Source organism: Bos mutus, chromosome 13 (genome assembly GCF_027580195.1).
Source record: "Bos mutus isolate GX-2022 chromosome 13, NWIPB_WYAK_1.1, whole genome shotgun sequence".
Taxonomy (NCBI): Eukaryota; Metazoa; Chordata; class Mammalia; order Artiodactyla; family Bovidae; genus Bos; species Bos mutus.
In genome coordinates, this window is record NC_091629.1 from 11,443,564 (window position 1) to 11,466,579 (window position 23,016).

A 23,016-nucleotide genomic window follows, 5' to 3' on the forward strand; every position below is an offset into this window, starting at 1 on the left:
TTCCGTTTCTGACACATTTTATATATTCTATGCATGGTAAGTGTCTAGTGTGATCTTCAGATTAAAGTGATGACTTAGCTTTTGCTGCGGAGAAGGCAATGGCACCCCACTAGTACTCTTGCCTGGAAAAATCCCATGGATGGAGGAGCCTGGTGGGCTGCAGTCCACGGGGTCGCTATGAGTCAGACACGACTAAGCAACTTCACTTTCACTTTTCACTTTCATGCATTGGAGAGGGAAATGGCAACCCACTCCAGTGTTCTTGCCTTGAGAATCCCAGGGATGGGGGAGCCTGGTGGACTGCCATCTATGGGGTCGCATAGAGTCAGACACGACTGAAGCGACTTAGCAGCAGCAGCAGCTTTTGCTGAGGGGTGATTGATTGTGAAACAGGACTGTATAATCCAAACTACTGACTTTGTATACATAGCTTTAATGAGAAGAAAAATGAAACCCAGAAATTGACCAATTGAACTTAGACATTATATGAAATGTACCCTTTGAGACAATGGAAAGCAAGGACAGGATTCTATGTCACGGGGACTATTCCTGTGACTTGTAAAGTCCAGTTTTTATGTTTAGGAAGTTGGCTAGAGGCCAAATATTAATGTCAGGGTCTGAGTCTTTCCAGAAGCATGGTTTATTCTCTGTAATATTTTGCTTGTTGTCATTGCTTTGTCGTTTTGGTCTCTTTTTGTGCAGTTAAACATGTCAAAATGTTCTACATCTTTTGTTCTACTGTTATTCAGCTTATTTATATTAAAAACACCTCAATTCTTTGAAATTATTTTCCAGAATTTTGTTCTGCAATAACTACACAATTATTTCATTTTACAAAAGTTTTGATTTCACTTCATGAAAAAAGAAAAATCTACTTTGAAATGTGTGGTTCTGTTAAATCTGAAAAGTATTTCAGACTAGTGATAGCCTTCTGTGAGTTAGCAATGTTTTGTGTACAAGAGATTTGCTTCCAAAATGCCACATTTTTGAGGTTATAATATTCTTGGAAAGTGGGAGAAAGTATTCACATCAAAGAAGGCATTTTTATTACATTGGATTACGCAAGACTTTGGCCAGCCTCCTTAGCTTCATCTGTTTAAGGGTTCATTTTCGCTTGTTTGGCACAAGTCCCAGTAGAGGCCTTCAGAATTGTGGTTAGCAACATGAATGAATTACAAACTGTGGACCAGCTCTTCAGTTCGCAGAGCTGGCTTACTGCCAAAAAGACAGTGCCTTATATGGGGTCAGGGCAAAGCTGTGATTCGTTGAGCCCTGCATTGTATAGAAAACATACTTGTGATGCCTGTTTGCTTTCTTTTAAAATAAAAACAAAACAAAACAGAAAAAGCAGCAGGCTTCCAAGTCTATCAAAATAGGAAGTAACAAAATAGTGTGCGGGTTTTACTAATGACAGAGTTAAGCAATGGAGATATGGCTCTGTGTAGTTAAAATACTAAAGGTAGAAGCTGAACCTTTTGACCTCCTTAGGCAGCCTGTGAGGTAAGAGACTGAAGCATTTGTTAGACATCTGTTGTCTCCCTGCCCTTATTTTCTAAACGCTTTAATAAGATTAAATAACTTGTCATATGTTCACATGGTTACCAGGCCACTGGTTTTGGTATCAAATAGATACTTTGAAATTAAATCATAAATAGTTAACTTTGTGCCAGTCTCAGTGCTCCCTCTCTCTTTTGAGTTAATGTAACTTTTCAGAAACTGGAATGTTGAAATGGTAAAACAAGAATGAAATTTGCACTTTAGAAAGTCAGGAAGTTCTACTTACATTCTTACGTTGGAGAAAATAGTTGTTGCTAGGTCTATTAGGAAGAAAAGTATTCAGATATTTTATACAGTAATTAATTTGTCTTTGTAATTCTTTTCATTTAGGCAAATACCCTATCTGGATCGTCTCTTAATCAGGCATCATCTCATATGTATGGCAATAGATTAAATTCAACTTCATCAATGGCAGCTCTTATAGCTCAGTCTGAAAACAATCAAACAGGTAAGGTCTCAAGAATTTTTAATCTCTAAAATTCTGTTCCCCTCCACCAAACTGATTTTCATCCCCCATCAGGCTAATTTCATTTGAAAAATCTAAAGATGTGGTTAATAAATAAAATCTAAAGGGGAGGATTGTGTGTGTGTGTACCCTTCCCCTTTTAAATGAAAAGAATTACATTTGGAAGTAAATAGTATGCTGTGCTGCAAAATCTGTGCCTTTTTTTTTTTTTTTTAACTGTCTGAAATGTAAATGTTTAAGCAGAGCCATCAGCAGGCAGGAATGCTAGTGTCTCCTGTGACTTTTGTGATTGATGTGTTCAGTGCTCAGTTCTGTGCAATGAAAGTAGTATAACACTGGGCTTTCTGTGAATAGCCTCAATCTTTATTTGCATAATTCATGAAATTGCATTACACAAACTTGGTTAAAAAAAATCCTGTTAGAGAATCTCTACAGTGTTTAGTAATCCTGTGAATTTTTACCAGTTGACATTTTGTAGCATTTGCCTCTTGTACTGTTTTAATGAGCCACTGGATTTGTTTTGTTTCTTTCCACCCTTAAGGATTTGTTGACATGTCCAAGTAGTCATGCCTGTTTGGGGGAAGGGAATGGGTTTAGCAGTTCACCAAGAATGGATCAGTCATGTCTTTACCCTTCAAGGGTCAAAGGTTACCTGACTCAGAATAAGGGGAGGATGACCTTGGAAGAGGCCAGATAGGGTGATTTTATAAGGAACTCACTGTAGGGGAAATACAAATTATTTTTCAAGCCGAGATATTGGATGTCACCTCAGGAATATCTTTAAAAATTAATTTCTTTTTGCATACAGAATTCTGTATTCCTACTTGTCTTTGTCCATTTGGTTATTTAGTGTTATGTGTAATGATCCATGTAACTAACATATATATATAACTTTAGTTTTGGTGCATGGCTCTATGTAATACATACGTTTTTTATGACTTGTCTTGGAATGTGAAGTGTTAAAATATACAAAGCATAAGGATTTGCTGTGATAAGCATACAGATTAGCTGTCCACAGCTGTGATTCATTACTTTAACCGTAGAAATTAAAAGTGGCTGAGGGGAGGGTACTGCAAATGGAAACCACGCTTCTGTGCTGTAAAATTGAAAGGAATGAAAGAATGAACATAATCCATGGCCTTCTCCACCCACAAAAAAAAACGTGTAGGGACAACGCCTTACATGCCACAGTTCAGCAATTCTAAACTAGCAACATACTAGATCTTCTACTTTTGTAGTAACTGCAAAGATAGTGGTAAAGGTTTTATGTATGTTTTAGGAAAAATCAGGGCCAGGGCTTAAAACCTCTCATCTAGTGAGAGTCACTTTATCAGCTGTGAAATATTTACACTGCAGATCAAGATCTTGGAGACAATAGCCGTAGCCTTGCTGGCAGAGGAAGCTCACCCAGAGGAAGTCTCTCACCAAGGTAAGCATTATTTGCACTGCAAAGTATCAGCAAAGGAAACATTTTGAGATTTGGAAACTTCTTTATCTCATATCAGCAGAGCTTACATTTGTGAGGCTATAAAATCATTCTGTAGATAAGAGGCATGTCTGGACAGTTAAGAAGAGTGATTCTAAATTAATTTGAATATTAAACATGTGGTTAGATTTCTAAGCTTTATAAAAGACATACGCTTTTCTTGGATCTCTAATCAGTTTGAGCTCTCTTGTATATTTAGCTGCAGGTACTATTAATGTGTTTAACTTGGATAATTCTTTTTGGGTTATAAAATAGTCTTAAGATGTCTTAAAGCTGCAGACTCCAGGCTTTCAACTTTGGCTCCAGTTTTAGCGCTGTTGTGGGCTATGTACTTAACCCTTTAGTCTCCAGTTCCTAATTCAGTAAATGAAGTTCTTATGACTTGTCTCTAAAATCCCTCTAAAATTGTTCAAAATTGTTTGAAACAAAGTACAGCAAATATATTATACTTATTCTGTGAAATTACCTTGGATATTATATGAGAGTTCAGATATCATTTATAATATTAATATATATGTTAGATTATTCTTGCTAACAGGACATGTTTTTATTATTTAATAGGCTGTATTTTTATTAATTTTATTCCACTCTCAGCTTCTATACTGTTTTCTAGTTGTGTTCTCTCTGTTCTCTAATTTTGTAAACTCCACCTGAAGTGTGGTATTAGATTGGGTGAAAATGGAGCAGGTGGAAGAAGAAACCCACTTAAAGAATATCTTTTCAACTGTGGAAGTTTACAAATTCTATTTAAAAATTTTATGTAGTGACTACCATGAATATATATAAGCAGTGTTGCTTATATTATTTGGGGGAATGTCTGCTAAGGAGCATTTTTAATCTTAGAGAGATTCATCCAATAACCTCTAATGTAGCTATTTTCTAGAGGTGCATCAGTAGTTCCTTTTTTCCTGTATGATCCTTGGTTGAAATAAAGGTTGTATTGTTTTTCCCAGTTGAACTCTTCAGAAATTAAATATTATTCTTTTGAAACTAGGAATCTGAAGTACACAGTTAAAACATCATCAGACCAATCTGTAATTTATGCTGTGCTACTTCTGTACTGTGTTTTATTCTTTTTTTCCCCAAAGGAGAAAGTTAATGGATTTTTTTGCTTGTATGTTTAGTGGAAGAAGCATGTCTGTGTTCTCCTTTTAAATTTAAAATATCATACAGGCAACCCTAGAAATTAGTTAAGATTCCTTAGTGCTATCTTGCATTGTGTATAGTATTTTGTGTTTCGTTAGCTAAATAGGATTTAACACCAAAAAAGGGCACTATATTACTTTTAGCACATATTTCTGAGTGTATATTATTCTTTAAAAATCAGCCTGGAATAAAATAGCCTAAAGTATCCTGGCAATAATGTACTATTTGGGAAGGGACAGGCAGCTGTATGTATAGCACTCAATGGTTACATGTGGAAGGAATAAAAGGACTCATTTGTTTAACTTCTTATTTGAAGGGATTTTTGTGGAGACGCGTGTTAGGGCTGCAGCAGAATACTAGCAGGCTGTGAGAGGCCCTGAGCTGTTGCCCAGTTCTGTCACTCACTAGCAGTGTGTCTTTGGACAAGTCACTAAAGCCCCATCTTGTTTCCTCAAATAGAAATAGAGCCAGTAAGGCAGGTTTTGACTTCTCACTAGGTTGGTGTGAAGATAATTATATGGAAATACTTTGGAAACTCTATAGCCCTAATTCATTATCTAATTATAGAATAGGCCGGAGACCAGAAATGGGCACATTTACGTATTTAAAACAAAAACTGAATGAGAGAACATTACATGTTCATGTTAATATAAGTGACTTTTGTTTTGGAATATTTAAGTTCTTATCATTTGAAGTATAGATCTGAGAGATATTAGCAAAAATTCATTTTAACTGTACAGTGTGAATCTTTCTAATCCTGTCTTTCTCCCTTTTGTTTTATAAAGTTGCATCAAGTTCTTTTATTGCCAATTTCAGAAATTATTAGTAGTGTATTTATATTTTCTAGTGTTTTTTACTTATCCTGTATGCCAGCTATTCCCCCTTGGTTTTTACCATTTGGGGAGGAAGGATGGTAATTACTAATTTTAGGGTAGATTATGGTTTTATCATTTTAGCCTAGATAACCTGGTGTTAGAAAACTTTTACAGGAGAAGAGTCAGCATAAGGTGAGAAATGTGAATATACTTCCCTTAGAGGGTCCTCCTCCTGTTTAACCTGAGGATTAATGTTTCCAACAGGTCCCCTGTAAGCAACTTACAGATCCGCTATGACCAACCAGGCAACAGCAGTTTGGAAAACCTGCCCCCAGTAGCAGCCAGCATAGAGCAGCTTCTGGAGAGGCAGTGGAGTGAAGGACAGCAGTTTTTATTAGAACAGGGCACTCCTAGTGACAGTAAGTATTCTCTTCTTGTCCTTAAAGGAAGAGCAGTAGATGGATGGATGGATAGATGAACATTCAGGTGGACAGATGTAGAAGTCACACTTTGTCAAGAATAGCATTGAAATTATGATGTATAATATGGTGAGAAAGTGTAATGTAGTGGCTTAATAGAACAGAGGCTACAGTTTACCCCTTGGACTCGAATTCTGTTTTTACCTGTTATTAAAACAGTGTGATCTTGGGCAAGTGTGTTAATGTCAATATGCTGTAGTTTTCCATTTATAGGATGAGAATCATAATGTACCTATATCACAGTATTGTTTTGAGGGTTAGATGACTTAAAAGATAAAATGAACATTGCTGGCTTGTAGAATTCACTGGTTCTTATTACTTTTTATAATTATTAATATGAAAATATTAGTACTTTGTTTCTACATTCTACTTTGTTCTAATCAGTTAAATTTCACTAAAAATATGAGCTGTAGCTTCTTTTAGCTGAATTGTTTGAATAAAACTTGCTCACCACTGCAGAATTTATTTTTTTTAAATGTGTATAGTCAAGGCCAACTCTCTTGATTTTATAATTTGGATGAGAAAGAATAAGTACTAAGTTACATATACATTATACATATACTATATATTATATTATTTACTTGCTAAATTATGTAGTGTCTATTATATATACGTATTTAGTATCTTTACAATTTTAAGTGTCTATCTTAAATATAGTGTTTTATTTTTTTTTTCTAATAATTTGAGGGGGTATAAGCTTTTACTTCTTTATTTTTTAAAACAAAACAAAATATTTTGCTTATCATTAGACAGGTGCTGTAAATGTGGTATTTTTATGAATGGCGCTCTTGACAAGAAATGCTAATTGTGAGGAAATTCATGCCAGGATAATCCTTTAAACATGATAGCTGGAGGACAGGTTTAGCTTAGTCTTATTGCATCTCATTTGGGTACACTAAGGGATCTGTGTGGGATCTTGAAGAGGAGGGATAAAAGTTAAATCCTTGGGAAATGACCGTATGTGTCTGTACCAGTAGAATTGTGTCTTTTGAAGGCCCTGAGGGCATGTTAAACAAATACAACTTTTTAATACATAGAACTTTAAAGTGTCCATCATCATGGCATCTCTGCTGTCCGTTGAGAGGTCCGAGCTGTGGCAGGGATGGAAAAAGTATTTGAGATGGTGAAACAGGACAGCCTGTGTGCAGAGGACATGCCTTTCCTGGGAGCCAGGAGTAGGGCTTTGGTGCGCGTACACTGCTCCCTGCTGGGCGTGTGTGGATCCGCAGGCTGAGCCGCTGGGCTTCCTCATCCAGTGTCCTCCGGTGACTTGCTTAGTTTAACCAAACAACAAAAAATGCTTGTGCTCTTTATTTGTGTCGAAGGACATTGTTGTGTGTGATTCTTTGACCTTTAAAAAATGATTTTAATGAAAAATCATGGCGGGCACTTTGAATTTTTAATTAGGCTTTTATTTTGATGAAAATCAAATGTTCCTGTGATTTTTATTTGAGAATGGAAGTTACCTGAACTAGGTTTGGGTTTTTTGTTAGTGGCAACAAAGTTTCTACACAGTACATCTTGGAACAATATCCCTTTATGCTTATATAGGTAGAAATATATTATTATATATTTGTATCTGCATAAATTTAGAAATAGAACCTAGTCACTTAGAAATGCTTTACAGAATTTCTACTTTTCTGTTTTATTTCTAAAGTTACTGACACAAGTCCATAAAGTACCTGGTCCTGTGTGTGAAATTGTCTTTATTCAAATCTCTGCTAGTTTTAGGGATGCTGAAGTCATTACATCAACTTCAAGTAGAAAATCGAAGATTAGAGGAACAGATTAAAAACTTGACTGCCAAAAAGGAACGCCTTCAATTATTGAATGCACAGCTCTCAGTGCCTTTTCCAACAATAACAGCAAACCCCAGCCCATCTCATCAAATGCATGCATTTCCAGCACAGAATGGTAAGTGTAAATTTATTGTGGATCTAAGGAAAGTAGGATGAACTTTTCATTACCTTTTTCATAATAAGTGAATAATAAGTGGTCACCAGTTATATGAAGATGTAGAAAAGGAATAACAGGTTATTTTAGAGGAGCATAAAGAATCCTGTTCAATGTTCAACTTGAATTTGCTCTAACATCTTTAGTACAGAATTTAATGATAAAATTTAAGTATATGATGATATCTATTGATTTAAAGCCATGGTATTCAATAGAGATACAGATTTTTTTCATTCAGATTGGTCTTAAGAATAGCAAGGCTTAAAATTTAAGTGTTTCTAATGTGGGCTTCAGACTAAGCTTTTAGACAAACCTTTAATCTTACATGTAATGTAATTCAACAGGTAAATAAGCTTCTTTTTGTCTTTTTTCTTTTCTAGCTCCTACTACTGATTCCTTGAACAGCAGTAAGAGCCCTCATCTAGGAAACAGCTTTTTACCTGATAATTCTCTTCCTGTATTAAATCAGGTAATTTCGGTATGGTTAATTTCATTTGTGTGTTTTACTTACAAACAACAGTATATTACGTTAAATGGTTTAAAATAATTTTAAACTGTTTTTTTGCTGTGTTGTTTACAACTTGGTTCCTATTCTTTCTTATGTTAGGACTTAACCTCCAGCGGACAAAGCACCAGCAGCTCATCGGCTCTTTCTACTCCACCTCCTGCCGGGCAGAGTCCAGCTCAGCAGGGCTCAGGCGTTAGCGGAGTTCAGCAGGTCAATGGTGTGACAGTGGGGGCACTGGCTAGTGGAATGCCGACTGTAACATCCACCATTCCTGCCGTGCCTGGAGTGGGTGGAATAATTGGAGCTTTGCCAGGTAACCAACTGGCAATTAATGGCATTGTAGGAGCTTTAAATGGGGTTATTCAGACCCCTGTCACAATATCCCAGAACCCTACCCCCCTCACCCACACAACTGTACCACCTAATGCAACACATCCAATGCCAGCTACACTGACTAACAGGTAAGAAACTTACTTAAGTATCTTTGGCAGTTTTTAGAGCAACATGGTACCAAGCTATCCATGCTTTAGTTAGGGATGTTTTGATGTGTCCCTTGTAGATGTGCTCTAAGAAAGTAAAATCCACAAGCTAAATATATTATACCAGGAGCCATTTATTTTTGACACTTTAGTAATTCAGATTAAATACAAAGTTAAATCACTTTGAGAAGCAAAGCATAAGCATTAAATATATTCTGTACTGAAAATTTCAGTCTTGATCTGTAATGTCTGTTTTAAATGCTATTTTTCTTAACCTCATGTATCAAAAATTCTGGAGCAAAGTAATATTGTAATGAAGATCACATATGAATGTTGGTTTCTTAAAATTCAGCTATGTAATTTTGTTAGCTTTGTAATCAAAGATTTTGATATAAGATGAAGGTCAAATATTTATCTTGAATTTCCAGGGAGTGAGACTTGCTGTTTCATTGTGCTGGAATTTCATTTGAATGGCAAAGCCATGTTGTTATTGCACATACTTTTGAGGAATAAATCATTTTAAATGGATTTGTAGTGGATAGTAGTAAACTGTTTCTTCTGGCTGTCTTTTCGTTGGTGCTTAATTTTACTGACAGTTGGGACCATAAAAAAAGTTTAAGTAAAATCAGTTAGTAGTATGTTTGGATTCTTTCTTTGTTTTACTATGTGGGTTAAATTATCCCTGAATGATTGAAAATAAAGTATTACATGTGCATATAAATTTTTATTCCATTGAACAATTTAGTACCTGCTTGGTTTACAATAAAAAGGGAACCAAAACATTTATTGACAATGTGAATTCTTGGTTACCTGTATATGTGCAGAGAGAGAGAAGAAATTTTTACATCGTTGTTTTTCAAAAAGTGTTATGGTTAAAAACTTGACTTGTTAACTTATTAAACATCAAATTGAGAAGTTCTTTCATTTTACATTTAAAAAAAAGAGGTTTACAGTAGAAAGTAAGAATTTTCATCATTTTTCAGTGCCTCAGGACTAGGATTACTTTCTGACCAGCAAAGACAAATATTTCTTCATCAACAGCAATTCCAGCAGTTGTTAAATTCGCAACAGCTCACACCAGTAAGTTCTTCCTTTTGATAATATTTGATCTTTATTAGGAGCAAGTGATCAAAGTTATAATAAGTATTCAGTGTGTAGGTATAGATTACCCACTTTGTGAAGTGACATGGTCTAGTCTATGATACCTGCAGTGATGTTAATTGTATGGATTCATCGACAGGTATTAGAACATTATTGCGCTGCTCTGGTAGACTCTGGTGAACAAGACTTGTCTTTTCATGTAGCTTTATTCTGATAGGGGAGATGGACATTAGATACATATTTTTTGGTAGTGATGAGTACTGGAAAGAAAAATGAAGCAGGATAAGGGAATAGAGGACAGTCGGGGGAGAGCCATGGTAGATAGGATGGTCCAGCCACTGAGCAGATGACTTTTGAGCAAAGATCTGAATAAAAGGTGAAGGAGCATGACTTTCTGACACAGAGGTAGAAGAGAATGTGCATTCAGGGTCGAGGGACTAGGGCACCTGTGCTGCATGACTGGGCTAGCGTGGAGGAGAGCAGGCAGGTGTGGGCTGCAAGGTCATGGGCTGCTTTGTTTGGCTGTCCATGGTATGGGGTTTAGATTTATCCTAAGTGTGATGGAAAGCCATTGGTGATTTAAAAAAACAAAAAACCTTTTTTTTGTGGAAATAAACATTCAGGTGTACCAGTGGTAGAAAGTATGGTATACCAATTGCCTAGCTTTTATAATTATCCCCATTTAAAAGTCTTTTTTCATATATCCTCATTTTTCCTTTCAGGATTTTAAAGAATTAAGTGTAGGGTTTTGAACACAATAGTGACATGACAATAATTTACATTTTAAAACATTAGTTTAGCTGCTGAATGGAGAATAGTGTGTGTGTGTTGGGGGGAGCAGGGCTCTGGGGGTGGTCCAGGTGCTGCTGATTTATGAGAGCAAGATAAACATGGTGAAACTGTCTAGAATTGTGTATTTTGAAGATAGAGTCAATAAGACTGGTTTGTTGGACATTAACTTGGATGGTGACTCTTACTGAGATTTGGAAGATTAGGAGGAACACCATGTTTTGGCAAGAGAACAGGAGTTCTGTTATGGACCTGCTGATGTGAGATGTCTGTTTAGATGTTCAGGTGACACAGATTAAGCAGTTAGATGAGTCTGGAGTCCAAGGAAAGTATGAGGTTGGAAATAGGAGCTTGGAGTCATTGCTGCATATGTGATGTTGAGATTCACATGACTTGCTGAGGGCAGTAGGGAAGGAAGACTGATGTCTGAGGACTGGGCTCTGGGCATCCTGAAAGAGGAGAGTAATCCAGTCAAGGGTCTTGAGGAGAGAATGAGGGGAGAGTTAGAACAGAGTGATGGCCTAGAGTCCATGCAAAGAAACTTTTCAAGATAGGGAGGACTCAGCTGAGTAAAATACTCTGGTGAGACAAGTAAGAACTGCCCGTTGAAACTAGGTGTCTAGAACTCTTTGAGAATGTGATTTTGGTGAGAAGTGAAAAGCTTCATTGAGTGATTCAAAAGAAAACAGGAAACACAAATGGGGTACAGGCCACTTGAGATATTTTACTGTGAAGAGCAGAGAAGTGAAAGAGTAGTTAGCATTAGGAAGACGTCTAAGGGCATCTTTCTATTCATTTTGAAAATGACAACATGTGTATGTTTTTTTTAATTAATTAATCTTTGGCAGCACTGGGTCTTCGTTGGCCTGTGTGGACTCTAGTTGCCTCGAACAAGGGATCCTCTAGTTGTGGTATGGAAGCTTCTCAGTGCGGTGGCCTCTCTTGTTGTAGAGCACAGGCTCTAGGTGCAGAGGCTTCAGTACTTGTGGTGCATGGGCTTAGTTGCCCCGTGGCATGTGATATCTTCCTGGACCAGAGCTGGAACTCATGTCTCCTACGCTGGCAGGCCAATTCTTATCACTGGACGGCCAGTGAAGCCCTCTATGTATGTTGATGGGTAATATTCTGGTGCAGAGAGAGGAGGGGTAAGGCCAGGGCAGCAGAGCACTTCAGGAGGGAGCAGCTTCACCTGGTAAGAGGGAGGTGCAGAAGCTGTAAGTGGGTTTTATGATAGGAAGTTGATGAAGCCCACTTCTGATGTTTTTAGTTTTCAAATGGGGATTATAAGTAAAGTCATCAGCTGATGGAGATAGGGAAATTGTGGTCAGAGGAGAGAAAAGGTGTGGAGCAGATATCTTGGAGGAGGGGTGAGAGAACTAAGGTGCCTTATGTACTGGCTGTGTCTTGCACACCTCACTGAGCTAGACTAGGAGCACACTCCTTTAATTAACTCAAGATTTCAGCCTTTGTAATTTCTTTCTAAAATACACCCACCAACTTTCTTCCGTTAGTCAAAAATATATTGAAAATGTCTATTTTACAATTCTGGATCATTGTCACTGTTCTTAAAGTGGTATGAGGATAGATTACATATAAATTCTTAAATGCTTACACTAAAATGTGGTCTTGTTTCCTTATCTCTTGCCACATCTTATTATGAAGTACTGAAATTTCAATTTATTTGGGGTTCTTCCTGTTAATTAAGATTTTACTCTAATAGTCACATGTAAGTGTCTTGTTTCTGGAATGTGGTTGATTAAGAAATTTTTAGCACAAATCGTTGCCCAGAGTCCATGAAGACTGAGTGGATTAGACTTGATATTTTCTTTTGCCAGCCAAGGCTGTGGGATGAGGTTTGTTCATTGATAAGCATTGAACTTCTTGTAGGCAGAAGTGGTCCTCTGTGGCACCTCCCTTCTCCCACTTTAAGAACAAACTCTTGCTGGACCCTCCTCCATGTACTGCCCACGCTCAGCCCGGTCCATTCCCACCTGGCATCTCCCCTGGTAATGGCGTCTGTCCCCGAAAACTCTCTCTTCCCCTTGCTTCCAGGATCTTGGTTTTCTTCCTACCTAATTGGTTCTTCCTTTTTACCTTCCTTTCCTGGGTGCTCCTCTTTCTCTTAGTCCCTCTCACTTCAGAGGGTCCTAGAATTCGGGATCTCCTCCAGCCAAGTGGCTCTAAAGACTGTCTGTGCCAACACCAACTTCTCCAGACCAGGCCTCTCTTTGGAATTGGAAGCTCTCATATCCACTGCTTCCTTGGTGCTGCCTCTTGGCTCTCTTAACAGATGGTGCAGGCATACCGTGGCCACACTGAACTGCTGGCCTGCCACACGGTGCCCCCACCGCAGCTGATGCACCTCCGTCCTTCCAGCTGCTTCAGCCAAAAATCCCTGCCGTTTTTACTTCACCCCTCTCTTTTGACACCTCACGTTGAATCCATCAAGAAATGCCCGGTCAGGTTGTGACACTCCTCTGCTTCTTCTGCCTTCCGACAGTACTCTGAGAAGAGCCAGTGTTCTCGGCCACACTGCAGGCCCTCGTCCTTCTCCAGCCTCTGTCTTGCTCACTCCACTCCCAGCTCCAGTCTCCTCACTTGTCCTGGGTCATGCTGGCTACACCCACAGGGCCCCTCAGCACTGGCTAGCATTCTCTGTGCCTAGAAACATTTGCCCTCCTCCTTCTCCAGCCTCTGTCTTGCTCACTCCACTCCCAACTCCAGTCTCCTCACTTGTCCTGGGTCATGCTGGCTACACCCACAGGGCCCCTCAGCACTGGCTAGCATTCTCTGTGCCTAGAACCATTTGCCCTCCTCCTCACCCTACGCAGTCCACATAGAGAATTCCCTCATCTCCTTGCATCTGTTACCAAGTGAGGGCCCCCTGAAACCGCCCCCCCCCCAATAGTCTCTCTCACACTACTGTTTAGCTTGACCCTTGGCAGGAATCACATCCTAACACTTCTCCCCAGAACAGTGCCTGACAAATCACAGTAAGCATTCAGGAATGCTGGAAGGCATGGTATGATAACCACATCAGGAGAGCACTCTTTCTGTCAGCATGAATGAGAACTTTAAAAGTTAAGAAGTTGGTGCAACAGTAATTGCGGTTTTGTTGAACTTTACTGTTTGATATTGGAATACATTCTTAAGTGTGGTTATGTTATATATACATCATTTTAATGAGTATTTCTCGCTTTATGGTTTTTTTTTTTTGCTAATGACTTATTACTTGCTATTTATTTTATATTTATTTTAGACTATGGAAATGATGTTAGACAAAAAGCAAATTCAAGCAGTTTTCTTATTCGAGTTCAGAATGGGTCGTAAAGCAGTGGAAACAACTCGCAATGTCAACAACACATTTGGCCCAGGAACTGCTAACAAATGTACAGTGCAGTGGTGGTTCAAAAAGTTTTTCAAAGGAGATGAGAGCCTTGAAGATGAGGAACATAGCAGTCAGCCATCAGAAGTTGACAACAACCAATTGAGAGCCAACATCGAGGCTGATCCTCTTAAAACTAAACGAGAATTTGCCGAAGAACTCGGTGTCAACCATTCTATGGTTGTTCAGCATTTGAAGCAAATTGGAAAGGTGAAAAAACTCCATAAGTGGGTGCCTCATGAGCTGACTGAAAATCTAAAAAATCGTCGTTTTGAAGTGTCATCTTCTCTTATTCTACGCAGCAACAACAAACCATTTCTTGATCTGATTTTGATGTGCAATGAAAAGTGGATTGTATACGACAATCAGCAATGACCAGCTCAGAGGTTAGACAAAGAAGAAGCTCCAAAGCACTTCCCAAAGCCAAACTTGCACCAAAAAAAGGTCATGGTCACTGTTTGGTGGTCTGCTGCTGGTCTGATCCATTACAGCTTTCTGAATCCCAGTGAAATCATTACATCTGAGAAGTATGCTCAGCAAATCGATGAGATGCACCGAAAACTGTAACACCTGCAGCCGGCAGTGGTCAACAGAAGGGGCCCAGTTCTTCACAACAACGCCCGACTGCACATTCACACAACCAGTGCTTCAGAAGTTGAACAAATTGGGCTACGAAGTTTTGCCTCATCCACTGTATTCACCTGACCTTCTTTAAGCATCTTGACGACTTCTTGCAAGGAAAATGCTTCCACGACCAGCAGGAGGCAGAGAATGCTTTCCAAGAGTTCATCGAATCCCAAAGCGTGGATTTTTATGCTACAGGAATAAGCACGTTTATTTCTCGTTGACAAAAACGTGTTAATTGTAATGGTTCCTATTTTGATTAATAAAGATGTATTTGAGCCTAGTTATAATTATTTAAAATACGTGATCTGAAACTGCAATTACGTTTGCACCCACCTTTTAAAATAACTTTTAAAGTTCTCAGAATAAGAGCATAATAACTCTTTAAGTTCCCAGAATTACAGGAGGGATTTCTAAAACCAAACACAGATCACCGTGGCTTCTCTAAGTTGCCATTTTCCTTGATTCTCATGTACAACCTCATTTGAATAGGGGTTCTTTTGCTTGTTCCACTTTGAAAATAAAACCATTCGCTGATACTGACATTTACAGTAGATGGTTATTTTCTAGTGCAGTGTGTTTTTCCAGATGAGACTCTTGTTGTGTTTCTTAGTAGTATGACTTTGACATCACTTCAGTACCTAGTATCAGAGTAAAGAAGAAAAGAGACAAGGCAGGCTGTCCTGCTGGCTTGTCTGGGCTGGGAACTCACCCCTCCCACGTGTTCTTGCTTAAGGAGCAGCACCAGGCACTTCTATACCAGCTGGTGCAACAGCACCACCAGCAGCAGCAGCAGCACCACCAGCCTGATCTCCAGCAGCTGCAGATCCCGGGACCCACGCAGATACCCATCAACAACCTGCTTGCAGGCACGCAGGCGCCTCCACTTCACCCAGCCACCACCAACCCGTTCCTCACCATCCATGGTGATAATGCAAGTCAGAAGGTAACAGTAAGTATCTGTGTTTTGTTACAGCTAGTGAAATCACAGAGCCAATTTTAGTGATTAGAGATGACTGTCCGGCCCTCCCCTTCTTCCCTTCCTCCCTCTTTCCTTCTCTCTCTTTTAAAATATATTATCCCCCAGATAATTTCTTCTTAAAACCAGTTGTTTCAGCAGCTGGATATTGTAAACACAAAGGACCTAAGCCAATTTATATATCCCCTAAGTATATCAGTTTGAATTTGCACATAAGGTTGGAAGGCTGTTTTGTAATTCAGCAGTTTTTCAAAATGAAAATGTTTTGGTATAGTAAGTGATATGGGACAGTCCAATCAAAAGATAAGTAGTTGGTATTTTGAGAATCTTTGTTTAAGTGATTTGTTTAACTATAGAAATACTCTAGATAATTTAGGATTATTTTTATTGTTTTGCTCAGATGTGCTAAAACTGAATTATACTTACAGTAAAATTAATATATAAACTTTAGGGCAATCTAGTTATTCTACTGAATAGAAAGTAAATCATAATCACAATTGTAATGAAATTTAAATTTTTAATCTTATGTAAATGATAGCAGAACAATGGGTGCAGGAACAGTATCCTTATGTGTACAGTGCACACATTTTAAGGCTGTTTCTTTCTATTAATTCTCCCCTTCAATCAGGTCTACTTTACTGGAGTATAAATGTTTCCCCTAAATTCCAGTTGAGGGCAGAACCCTGTTAGAGGAAGGATATTGGGATATAGAATGGAGACTGGACACCAGGAAAAGGAAGAAGGGAAAGAATGAGGTGGGAGACTTGGCAAAAACGGTGTTCAAAGTCACAATGTTTGCTCTTTCCCATTACTTTGAAACCTTGCTCTTTACTGTGCTTTTAGTTTTCAGAAGCTTTAGTTTGTATTCAGTAACAAGAATTAGTTCAAAATAAAGTATACTGGTTTTCATTACCTCTTCAATGCTTTTTGTTTACCCTACTGTTCCTCTGACTTCTTGATTGTGAATACTGTCATTATCATTATCACAAACCTAGTTTTGCAGACATGGAAATTTCATTGATTCTGTACTGATTTAGATTTTTTTTTTTAACCATTTTTTGCTCTAAAGTTTTTTCTTGTGTTAAAATCAAAAAGGTTATACAATATGAAATGTATTTTACAAGGCTGGGAAGTAATATGAGTATCCTGCTGTGTGACAGGTGTCTTTATTAGAGACAGTAGTATATATGGTTCCAGTCTTTAAACTATTAAAAAACCTGTTTTTTAAAATAGGGAGATTCAAAGAGGTTAAAGTTCAAAGGACAGATAGCATGTATGTGGGATCAGAACCCATGACTTCCTTATTTGTTCATTTTCCACACGACTGTGTTACTACTACCGTGGAAAAGTCCGTTTTGGAGGGATGATTTCTACTTTTCATTCCTTATTAGTCCTGCCTCAGAGGAGTACTTCTGTCTTTGTGTACTGCTGAATTTAATATAAAGCAACTAAATGTTTACCAGTATTTTCATGTCCTTACATTATGCTGAAAAGTAGCCATGCTGACTTGTAGAAAAAAGGAATAACCATATATACTACCTTTTATCTCAGTTACAATTTCAGTTAAGAGGAGATTGTTTCAAGTGTGGGCCAAAAATTTCTTTAGCTAATACACTTGATTTTGTTTGTTTTAACCTCAGAGACTTAGTGATAAAAGTGGGCCTGTTGCTCAAGAGAAAAGTTGACACTTGAGAAAAAAACATCTAGAAATGGCCTATCCTGCTGTCCTGGCACTTCATCTGGCTGCTGTTGCAGTCCTTTTACTACACCTATGAAGAAATGCAACAAGAAACCAGCTGCACGACAAAGGATTAATTGCCACAAGAGCATTCTTGTAAGGCTTTGGTTGATGTTGCTTTGTTGCACTGAAATGAAATTCCCATATCCCCTACCCCTCTCCCAGATTTTTTTGAACTTTGAAAGAAAATTTAATGGCTAACTTTGGTCAGTGAAATAATTTACATGGCAATGAGTTTATCAACCTAAGAGAAATTTAATATAGTTGGTACACAACTAATTTTGATTATAAATTGCAGAGATGACTAGGAAAACTAAAGACTTGTTCCATTTATAAACCATTTGATTTTATTGTACCAGTTGGAACATGAAATATGATCTTTTGTTTGGGTTACAGTACATTTGCTCTGTGAGTCAAACCTTAGAACAAATTTCAAGGAACTGTTTAATTTCTTCTTCTAGAGTTTTATTGGTTAAATATTACAAATAAATAGGTCATCCACTGGGACTTGGCAATCTTTGTTATAAAAATTTCCTTTCTAATGGGATTTGGCCAATTTTGGTAATCAAGTTAGGATGGTAAATGTCTGCTTCTGCTAAAGGTAATTTTCTTTTGCTAAATGCTTTTTCTTTAGTGTTAAGACCTACTCATATTTTGAAGAAACCTCGAGTTAAGTGAGCTCTAAGGCTGCTGGGGAAACCAGCTCAATTCAAAATGAAAGAGGGGCCACTCTGGAAACTGCTGGTAGGGTTTGGCCTGAATCAAGTGCCTGTTAGTACCTGCCTTGTGCTGAAGTGGCTCTGGTCAGCTGAGTAGCAACAGCAGCCTTCCCCATGGTTCTGCCTTTATTGAGAACTTTCTATGCCACTGTAGATAGCTCAGGCGAAGCTATTACCTGGGTATTTATCCACTAATGAGTCACAAGAAAAATGTGTGGATTTGGTAAGAATTTTCTTTTTTTCTTTAGACAACTTCTCGTTGTTAACAATGATTTCAAACAGACAAAACAAGACCAAAAAAAAAAAAAAAAACAAACAAACACCACCACAGCAGTTCCTGAAACAAGTGAAATCTATGTTACACCCCTTCCACGTTGGGTAGCCCCATTCCTGGGGTAACAGTGTAGCAGAGTATATAAATTAAACAATTGGGGATGTAATCACTGAACTGTTCTTGAATGTGTGAATTATTAGTGGAAAAAAGACCCAGATATAATTAGACCTCCACTGTGTACTTAGCTGGAAGAACATGTTAATTCTGCAATATGTCTCTTGGTTAAACATTGCACAGTTCTTACCTCATTTCTGTAAATAAGGTTTTGTGAATCTGTTTTGTATTGTGAAAAATTCATAAGATAACATTGATATTTTGATTTGTAATATTTCTAATTGGTAGATTTAATTGAAAAGTAAAATTAATTTATTTTTATATGTTCAGGGGAATTTTAAAGAAAGTCAAATCTTTTGTAGATAATTAAAAAAAAATCGGTGTGGTTTATTTTACTTATTTAACCCACTGGTTGTTATTCTGTAACAATTTGTATAAATGGTAAATTTTGAATGTGTTGTTATTTTACTTAGATGTAAAATTCCACATGTATTAAAGAAAATGTACAAAGTTTTTGTTAATAAAATTTAATGTTTATAACTGCCATTTTCCCCAGTTTTATTAAGATATAATTGACATCAGCATGGTACAAGTTTACAGCATAAAAATTTGACTTACATATATTGTGAAATAATTACCATGGTAAGTGTAGTTAAACATCCATCTCATACAGATACCAAAAAAAGAGAACAGCAAAAAGTTTTTTTCCTTGTGATGAAAACTCTTAGAATTCACTCTCTTTAACTACTTCTCTATATATCATGTTAACTATAGTCATCATGTTGTACATTACAGCCCTAATATTTATTTATCTTGTAACTGGAAATTTGAACTTTTTGACCACTTTTGTCCAATTCCCTCTCCCTCACCCCACCTCTTTTCTGTGAGTTAGATTTTGTTCTTTAAATAAGATTCCACATATGAGATTGTACAGTATTTTGTCTTTGTTTGACTAAATTCACTTAGCAAAATGTCTTCAAGGTCCATCCATGTTGTCACGATAGCAGGGTTTACTTCCTTTTTATGGCTGAATAATACTCCATCACACATGCACACGCACATGTACATAACACAGCAACTTCATCCATTAATGGGCATTTAGATTATTTCCATGTCTTGGCTAATATGAATAATGCTGCTATGAACATATAAGGGTATAGATATCTCTTCAACATAAGTGTTTTTGTTTCCCTTGGATGTGTTCCCAGAAGTGAGATTGCTGGATCAGATGGTAGCTTGATAATAGCCATCTAACAGGCATGAGGTGATAACTCATTGTGGTTTTGATTTGCATATTCCTAATGATTTAGTGATGTTGAAGAACTTTTCAAATGACTTCTATATATCTGTTGGCCATTTGTAGGTCTTCTTTGGAAAAATGTCTGTTCTTTGCCCATTTTAAAATTGGATTTTTTTTTTCCCTATGGAGTTGTATGAGTTCTTTGTATATTTTGGCTACATTAATCCCTTATCAGATACATGATTTACAGATACTTTTCCCCATTCTGTAGGTTGTCTTTTCAGTTTGTTGTTATAGCTTCTTGATGGATTGACCCCTTTTTCATTATATAATGACCTTCTTTGTCTCTCTTTAGTTTAAAATCTGTTCTGATATATAAGAATAGCAACCTCTTCCTGCTTTTTGGTTACTTCTGCTTGAAATGTCTTTTTCCATCCCTTCACTCTCAGTTAATTGTCTCAAAGACTAAAGCAGGTCTCTTGTAGGCAGCAGCATATTGTTGTATCATTTTTTAAAAAATCCATTCAGCCATTCTTTTATTTTTATTGGGGAATTTAATCTATTTTTGTTTACAGTCGTTATTGGTAGATACGGGCTTAGACTATGGCCACTTTGTTGACTGTTTTCTGGCTGTTTTGTAGACCCTTTGTTCCTTTTTCTTTTTCCTGCTGTCTTATTCTGTGTTTTGAGGTTTTTGGGGATCAGTATGCTTTGACTTCTCCATCATTTTCTTTTTGGTGTAATTACTACAGATTTTTCTCATGTGGTTACGTGAAAATTATAACACACCCTATTTTAAGCTAATAACTAAACTTACACAGCTTAAGTCCTGAGCGTCACACTTTTACTTCTCCCTTCACATTTTACTGATGTTACAGTTTACGTAGTTTTCATATTGTGTACCCAGTAACAGATTTTTATAGTTATGGTTCTTTTTACTGTTTGTTTTTTAACTTTGAGTTGTAAGAGAATTATGTGCCACCATACTGTATTACAAAATCTACTTTTGAATGTGTGTTTATAATTACCAGTGAATTTCATGCTACCTTCCTTTGTTTTTATGATGTTAGTTAGCATCCTTTTACTTCCACTCAACTCCCTTTAGCTTTTCTTGTAAAGCATGTCTCCTGGTGATGGGCTCCCTCAGCTTCTGCTTGTTCAGGAAAATCTTTATCCTTCCTTCATTTCTAAAGGACACTTTGGCCCCATACAGACTTCTTGGTTGACGGTTTTTTACTTTCAGTATTTGGAATGTATCTCCCATCTTTCCTGGCCTGAAGTTTCTTTTGGGAAATCTGCTGATAGTATTAAAAATGAGGTTTCCCTTGTATGTAACTTCTCTCTTTGACAAAAATTATTTGTCTTTGACTTTTGATATTTATAATGTGTCTCGGTGTAGCCCTATTTAGGTTCAACCTATTTGGGGTCTTTTGGACCTCATGGATCTGTTCATACCTCTCCCCAGGTTTGGGAGTTTTTAGCATTATTGCTTTGAATATGCTTCCTGTCCCTTTCACTTTCTCCTGAAATTTCCATAATGCAGATGTGGGTTCTTTGATTGTGTCCCATAAGGCTTTCTTCGGTTTTTCACTTTTTCCCTTGTGTTCCTCTAGGTAATTTCAAATGTCCTGTCTTCTAGGTCGGGATGATTCTTTCTCCTGCATCTTCATCTTTTTAAAGCTGTTGAATCCTTCGATCGTATTTTTCAGCTCTAGGATTTTTGTTTTTAATGGTTTCTATTTGTTGAACTTCTCATTTTGTTCACGAATTATTTTCCTAATTTTGTTTATAGTTTTGTGTTCTTGTAGTTCCCTTAAGAGGATTATTCTGAATTCTTTGACAGTTCATAGATCTCCATTACTTTAGTGTCAGTTATTAGTTTACTTTGGTGATGTCATGTTTATGTGTATTTTTGTGAGTAAATGGGCTTCTCTTCCAGGTTTTACAGGTTTGTCTTGGGAGAGACAGCTTTTCACCAGTCAGCTCTGTTGAGGTTTCTGGATGTGTCTACTGGTAATGCTTGTGGGCAGGTGGGGTCTGCTATATTAGGGTCTGTTTTGGGGCAAGGCCCCTGCCCAGAGCCCTGAAAGGTGGGAGGGCAGGAGTGGTGTTGCTGCTGAGAGGTCTTGGATAGGAATTCTGGCTTGTTTCCCTGCCCTAGTAAGGCTGTAGGATGGGCTTTGCTGTTGCCTAGGGCCTCTGGTCAGGCTTATCCGGCTTTTGAGACTGGGTACTATACACAGTAGTAAGCAGAACTCCGAGTTTGCTTCCCTCCCTGGCGGGCACCGTTGTTTAGGCCTCCTAATTAAGCCAGACGGCACTGAACTCGCTGGTAAGACAGAGAAGCACGGGCCGTGCACTAAATGCCACTGTAAGCATGGCTCTGGGATGGGCTGCCCGATGTGCTCCTGTTAGGCTCCCTGGGTGAGCGCTTGCATTTAGCAGTGGGTGGGGGTACAAATTGGTTCCCTGCCCAGGCAGAGTGGGAGAACTAGCTCCAAGACGGTAGGGCTCTTGTGTTCTTGACTTAAGCCCACCCGTGTCTCAAGTTCCCTGGCTGAACAGGGTCACTGGATGTGTTCAGCAGAGCTCGGCTTGCCCAACTAGGTTCCAGGGTTGCTGGGCTGTGCCAGCTTCCCTGCGTTCTTTTCACGCTCTTTGGGCAGGTGGGCCGGGGAGCCTCTCTCAGCAGTGGGCGGGGCGTGAATGAAGGTCTGCTGGCTTCCCGGCATCCTCTCTGGTGGGCGGGCTCTGAGTGAGCTCCGGCCTGAGCGGCGGGAAACTCACTCCAGTGCCGGCGTCAGGCTCCCTGCCCTTCATCACTGGTGAGATTCGCCGCCGAGAGCGACTGCTCCCTGGAGTCTGCAGGTAGGACTTCAGTTTTGCCGAGGCTGTTAGCCCCGGTGCCGTCTCCGCCACAGCGGACGAGGCATTGAGGCCCTCAGATTCCCCTGCTGCTGAGGAGGTGGAGCTGGAGTAGGCGTTCCTGTGAAGCATCCCATGGTGCTGGATATCCACCTAGGGACCCTCGGAGGCTCAGGGTGCCTCTGGGTGGCGCTGTGCTGGCCCTGAGGCAGGGGCTGCACTTTGTTACTCAATTTACTAATTAAGGCCAGTAGTGTGGACGGAGCTTCAGCCTCAACCCCTTCCCGCCAGGTCTAGGG

At 38.5% G+C, this 23,016-nt stretch overlaps 1 protein-coding gene across 5 annotated transcripts in view; it reads left to right on the forward strand.

Moving 5' to 3' along the window:
- The window catches only part of MLLT10 (MLLT10 histone lysine methyltransferase DOT1L cofactor), a 207,176-nt gene extending 188,632 nt beyond the window's left edge, over positions 1-18,544 (forward strand). Inside the window, exons 15-24 of one of the 5 annotated variants that reach the window (XR_011466442.1) lie at positions 1,888-2,005; positions 3,380-3,452; positions 5,735-5,889; positions 7,675-7,863; positions 8,283-8,371; positions 8,510-8,871; positions 9,873-9,969; positions 15,525-15,740; positions 16,396-16,522; positions 17,408-18,544. Coding sequence is in view for 3 of the 5 variants with exons in the window: in XM_070380987.1 (XP_070237088.1) it covers positions 1,888-2,005; positions 3,380-3,452; positions 5,735-5,889; positions 7,675-7,863; positions 8,283-8,371; positions 8,510-8,871; positions 9,873-9,969; positions 14,039-14,539 (1,584 nt within the window). In the remaining 2 variants the exon portion in view is untranslated. The other 4 variants (XR_011466443.1, XM_070380988.1, XM_070380989.1 and 1 more) reach the window with 4 other exon arrangements.
- Positions 18,545-23,016: the final 4,472 nt, after the last annotated feature.